This window comes from Lolium rigidum, chromosome 1 (genome assembly GCF_022539505.1).
Source record: "Lolium rigidum isolate FL_2022 chromosome 1, APGP_CSIRO_Lrig_0.1, whole genome shotgun sequence".
Lineage (NCBI taxonomy): Eukaryota > Viridiplantae > Streptophyta > Magnoliopsida > Poales > Poaceae > Lolium > Lolium rigidum.
In genome coordinates, this window is record NC_061508.1 from 192,555,595 (window position 1) to 192,562,125 (window position 6,531).

The window sequence follows — 6,531 nt, forward strand, 5'->3', positions numbered from 1 at the left end:
CAAAAGGTCAACATCTATTGGGGCACTTCAAAAAGTGCCCTAGTAGGTATACACATATTGGGCCATTTGAGAAGTGCCCCAATAGGTATACAATTAGGGGCACTTCGGAAAAGTGCCACTAATTGGCTACTATTAGGGGCACTTTGACAAGTGGCACTAGGACAAGTGCCCCTATATCTATACCGTGGTGTAGTGAATATCAGCCATCATACTGCAAATCGAGCGAAATATCGGCTGTCGGACTGAAAATCAGCTAAAATATCGGCGCCGGTGCCGGTGATAAATCAGCTGATATGCCGAAATCTTATCGGTTACCACCCGATTCACGATAAATCGGCATCTCGGTCGATTTTTCACGTACCACGATGTTTGATTGACTTCTAAGCATCATTCAAGACCACATTAATTTACAGGAATGATTCTTTCCAACTTACAAGCAATTTTAATTTGCACTGAATTTTGGGCAAGAGGAATGCATTTCCACAAATCACTATTCTGGTTGTTTATAGATAGACATATTCGCACCTATCAGTTTGTTAAGTAGAATTCGCACAAAAGAATATGTATCAAGATATTTCTGAATCCATTATACTCTTGCGTGTAGCTTCCATCACGATTCGAGCTTGATGGCACTTGTAAACCTGTTTGACAAGAAAAAGGAAATTCAGATTCAGGGCAGTGACGTTCCAGCAAATAGCCAATAATATTAGTCAATGTCATGCTCATTCCTTGTATACTTTCTTTTCCCTATCCGTTTTAATGAAAAGATGCATGATCAAGCTTCAAAAAACAAAACAAAAAGAGCACCGGCAAAGTTCCAAGTGAGATGAATGAAGATTACCTTGTTTACGGGTCTTGGAACAGGCGTATCTCCATGCGTCTGCTCCTGTCAAAGTACCGGACAGTGGAAATGTGCTGGACTCTCGCCTTGTCCTCACCTTGGATACCCTCCATGAATTCATCATGCATGTCCACAAGCATCAAATTCTGCAGAGACACGAGGAACTCGATGCCATGCGGCGCCTCTTTGAGCTCAGGGAGTTTGAACAGCGCCAACCACTGGAGGTTTTGCACCGTCTGCCGCTCCATAACCACTGACTTCACATTTACAAGATCACCCATGACAAGTGTGTGGAGCTTAGGCAACCACCCGCTCTCGAAGAGCACGCTCTCCCCAACGTATGCGCCTATAAACTCGAGCACTGCCAGATTGGAGAGATGGGAGAAGGATGCAAAGGGATCACTGCTCAGCTTACTGCGTAGGAGAGTGAGCTTCTCGAGTCTGTTTCCAACTATCTGGAAGAAATGAGACTCCATTACACTCTGGTGCAACCTGCCTTCAAGGCAAAGCTTGCGCAAATTCTGGGGAGGGGAGTTGAGTTCTTGGAAGTTGATGTAGTTCCCTTCAGCTGCCACAACCTTCAGCGTGCGAAGAAACCGCATGTTGCTGATGGATGCAGAGAACTTGGGGTGGTGCGCGTCTCTGACATCTCCGATTGACAGTGTTCTCAGCTGTGTCATGCTGCCCAATTGGACAACAAGATCCATACTGGCGAGAACACCTTTAAGAGTTTGCAGCTCCATTGACCCCCACGACCCCTTGGGAGTTTCAACACCTCTGGACTTCTCAACGACTCCAAACAGCGGCGTCATCGTCTTCCCTGCAAGTAGGTGCCTTACTCTCTTCAGTTTGGTGATACCAGCTGGCAGCTTCTCCACATTGGTGAGGTAAACATCGATTGTCTGGAGGTTGAACAGCTTCTCGATTGACCGAGGCAGCTGCCTTATCTTTGTTCTTCTCAAGCCAAGGTACCGCAGATTGAATAAGCTTGACACTTCTTCTGGTAGCACAGTAATAGCAGCATCTTGCAGCTCCAAAACGTTCAGGTACCTTCCAGTGCGCTGTGTGCTCACAGAAGGAAAAGAGGAACAAGAAGCATCAAACTGGTAGAGAGAGCGAAGGCGAGAGGAATATGAAAGTGGCTGGAATCTATCACTGTGCTCATGGATTGACAAACGGCGGCACTTGTATTCAGATTCGCTGGGCTGTGATTTACTATATGTCATGCAGAATGTTTCCTTCTCTGATATGGAAATGGCCAACTCCCGCACAATGTCGTGCATCTGGAATTCTTTCACCTTTCTGAAGTGCTTCCTCTCCACAACCTTGAGCAAGCATCGGTCTATTAGCTCATTCAGGTACTCCTCTGCAACTTCTTCTATTGTTCTTCTCTTCTCTGGCTTGACAAGACCCTCTGCTACCCAGAGCCTAACAAGCCTTTTTTTTGTCATCATGTAATCCTCTGGGAAGATGCTGCAGAACACGAAGGCGTTCTTTAGGTGGCTAGGCAAGTGCTTGTAGCTCAGGTTCAGAATCTTCATCACTGAGTTCAGCTCCTGGCCATGCAATCTGTCGCGCAATTCCCAGATTAGGTGATCATAGTACTTACTCCACTCTTCTGTAACCGGTTTCTTGAACGAGAGTGTGTTGCCAACGGTCACAATTGCTAATGGCAAGCCATCACATTTGTCTATGATCTCTCTCCCCAATTGCTCCATTTCTTGGGGACAAGATCTATCCCTGCAGCTCTTGAATGCCCATCTGCAAAACAGACTCCAAGAATCTGCCTCATTTAGCTTATGCAGCTCAATAACCTGATCTTCACTTGCTAAAGAAGCAACTTCTTTAATTCGAGTTGTTATTACCACCTTATTTCCACTGACATTATTGTTTCCTATTATGCTTGCCAGGTCTATCCAAACATCTACACTCCACACATCATCCAGTACAAGCATGAACTTTCTCTGTTGCAATGTTCTCTGAAGGATTTGTATGAGATCTCTACCACTAACGGTGTCGATGTCAGATGGACATGCACCTTTCAGGATGTGTCGAATTACTTTCCTTACGATACCATAAGCATTGAACTTCTGCGATACTGTGATCCAAATATGACAATCAAATTGATTCTTTATCATCTCATCTTCATACATGATGTTGACAAGGGTAGTTTTTCCAGATCCCCCCATGCCCCACACCGCAATGACCGAGGTCGAACTTAATCTTGCAGTTAACCATTGCATTAGCTTTGTTCTTTCTTTCTCAATGCCCACCATGTCATTTGCTGGGTGAGAAAGATAAAGAGGAAGGCAATGATCGTCAGTGCTAGCTGAAGCTCTATCACCACCTGGCAGTTGAATCTCATATTGCACCCGCAAATCCCGGAGATTCTGAAGGTGAGATTGCAAGTCCTTGAGCTCTCTTGCAATTTTGTGCCAAGGAGACTTCCCGAGTTTACGGAAGTAACTCAGGAACTCCCCGGTAAAGAATTTGCTGTTGTGCCGAACAGACAGGTAGATAAACTCATCCATGATATCCTCTATTTCAGATGCTAGATTCCTTACTTCCTGCAAGTACACCTCAGTGGGCTCATTGTAGCCTTCCTGGTTTTGTGCTTGGCGCAAGAATGCTTGCATCAACTTGAGCTCAACTTCAATCTGCTTTATTCGGCTCTCAATCTCGCTTATTATTGTCAACTTTGCATCTAAACGAGAAAACATTGTTATGCTTGCGGATGATGCTAAGACAGATCCAATTTTGCAGAGAGCGCCAAACACCACAACCTCTGCCATTTTGTATTCGTTTATCTGGCATGAAATTTTTAGTGTATTAGAAACCAGTCACGATCATCTCAATTTATTAAATTAAATGCATTAATCATGAAAACTGAACATGTGACTTATAATACCAAATGGTGTGTCAACTTCGTTATAAATACATATCATCCTCAATTCACTGAAGTACTTCATGAAATTTCTGGAACACTAGATACAGGTAGAATTAACAAAGAAATTATGATTCTAATTAAGCATCTAAGCTTAGATTAATAGGCCAGAGAAGAAACGGGTACAAATATGCAGAGGCCGGGGTTATACTCCCCTTTTGAGGAAAAACGAAATGGGTACAGATGAAATATAAGAAATCACTACTCATGTGGAAATTTGTTTTCTGCATTTTTCAAATACGTCTGAGTTTGAAAATGAAATTTTATAAGTTGTTAAATATGACCTCCTGACATTTCTTAGAACTTTGTAAATCTTGTAAACACGATTTCAAAAGAGTTCACACAAAGAGGATGGTTTGCAGCAATGAATTGTATGAACTAGGCCCCTAGTTCACCATTCAAAAATTTATGAAAACATTTGAAAGTGCTTAATCAGCATGTCTTTCACAAACCACAAAACTTGAGGTCAAATTCCACCCACACAGAAAAAAAACCGTGGTTAAAGGGTGGAAGTTCTCTACATTAACTGTATGTTGTCAGGTAGTAGAAACGAGGCACTTGCCGTGCGGAGGCTGAGCCTCGAACGCTGGTGGGCGAGCACATGGGTGTGCTCTCTAGCAAAAACGAGCACTGCTCGGTTCTGGAGGTCAAAATGTGATCCACACACCACAAATGAAAAATGATACAAATTGGGTTGTGAATAGTACTACCTCTGTCCCAAACTATAAGATGTTCTGGTAGGCCATTTTAGCATTGAGTTACGACGATACAAATTTGGATGATGTCCTTTTGGTTTTGAAATTTTTCATTATTTTTGAATCTCTGGTGATAATTAGCACAAATATTACCAAAAAGGTCCATCGGAAATCCCAAGGGTCCATACATTATTTATCGGGATAAGGATTATATCTTGTTCTCGCAGTATCCTATACTCAGATTCTAGCAAATCTACTCGGCAATCAAAGAAAGAAAATGCCTCTAAAACAAGATCGATGGAGCATTGCTTACCTTCCGTCCTTCTCTCTCCTCCCGCAAACCCCTGCTAGTTTCCTCCCGTCAGCCGTCGACGCGCCGATCAACCCCCTAGCTAGCTGCTGCGGGTATGTGCGCCCCCGGCCGCCGGAGAACCAAGCGTTTCTGATTTCCAAGGAATTGGTCAGAATCCCATCCCCATGCCTGGGCTTACTGGGTGAGGCAGGCGGGGGAAGAGACCATGAGGGAAGAGAGACCGTGATTGGTTCAGTTTGGTGCTCACTTGGGTTTTTGATGTTTACAGCTCAGAAGAAGAATGGCGTTGCCGTCCCGGTCTTATATAAGTACAGTGCCGCATCTGCATATTATGTTCAGTTTGCTGTTGTTGAAATTATTTTATAATCTGCTCACTGAAGGAGAAAAGAAATAGTTAGCAGAACACAAAGATAGCGAAGAAAAAAGTGGGTGCGCCTTTGTCTCGGCCAACTAAGATTACTACTACAGTAATTCTAAGTCTATTTTACAAACAATTTCATATAGATGTGAGAACTCACCAAGCTACATCCGAGAGAATCCCAGTACACCTCACAAATTTGTTCACACAAATATGTAAATATGTCCACCGAGCTGTAACTTTTTTTTTTCATCTCATGAACATAATGAAATATTTTGCCTCGTAGTTCAAACAAATATTAAATCTTGTGAAGATCTCAACATCGGATCAACGGTTCCCAATGTTATCTAGGAACTAAAGAAATCTCAGAGCGAATTAGCAAAAAAAATGTAAGAAAATGATAGTTCTCATAATTGATAATCCATCTCGGTGTAAAAGGAAGCGAAGACTCTTAGTCTTAGGGCTTTGTGTAATTTCACGGGATTGCAATATATAGTTGCTTTCTGTTAAGAATCTTTTCGCGGGTTTTGTAAATTGTTGCATAGAATTTTGAAAATATAGAGTAAAAAAGTGTGACCTATTTGTAATTTTTTATTAATTTTAGATTTTCTTGTACTGTTTGGGATTACGAATAGATTGGTGGGCTTTTTGCAAAATAATGGTATTTGGAAGTTTGCCGCTTGAGTGGGATATTAGTGCGCTTTTTTTTCATGTGTTATATACGAGTGATGTGGAGGTGTAGATCGCTGGATATTGATCCATTTTTTTTCAGAATGCAGATGAAAGAACAGAAATTTCATCTATAATTCATCACTAGACAACCTCTTTCTTTCCACCGTATTTCATTGGAAAATAAAAAAGAGAAACAATCACAACAGAACCTTAAAAGTGGATGTTCTCGTAGAAGAAACAGCTTTGATAATAGTTGAGGGATAATAATATCTCATTACTTCATTATTTAAGATCATTACCCTATAAAGAAATAGTAGAAAAATATTCCCTTATATATTGGCCCAGTCTAAGTTCTATCTTTGAATGTATCTTTACAGATTAATAAAATGTTACAGTAGGCTGTTCTAAAGTGTATAAGTGTATACTACTAGTCTTTCATTAGTTCGAAATTTGGTTACAGTGGCTAGTGCATGAAACTTGATAGAGGCAACCCTACATATTGCCGAGACACAATACTAAAAAATATTAGGGTTTCAAGTATTAAAACCGTCTAGATTTGGTCTTTAATCCAAGAAAGTGGTTTTAGCCATGGTATGACGCCAATTTTGCACACTTAGTCAACACAATAATTGACAACATATGAGAGTTGGGGGGATATTTTTATATTATTTAAAAATTCAACTAATCTAAATAAAAAGTGGGAAAATG

At 41.4% G+C, this 6,531-nt stretch overlaps 1 protein-coding gene across 1 annotated transcript; it reads right to left on the reverse strand.

The window, feature by feature from the left end:
• Positions 1-846: 846 nt before the first annotated feature.
• LOC124654043 (disease resistance protein RPM1-like) lies at positions 847-3,633 on the reverse strand. The gene has a single exon (XM_047193080.1). The coding sequence runs from the start codon at positions 3,631-3,633 to the stop codon at positions 847-849; it is 2,787 nt and encodes a 928-aa protein (XP_047049036.1).
• Between the last annotated feature and the right edge of the window lie 2,898 nt (positions 3,634-6,531).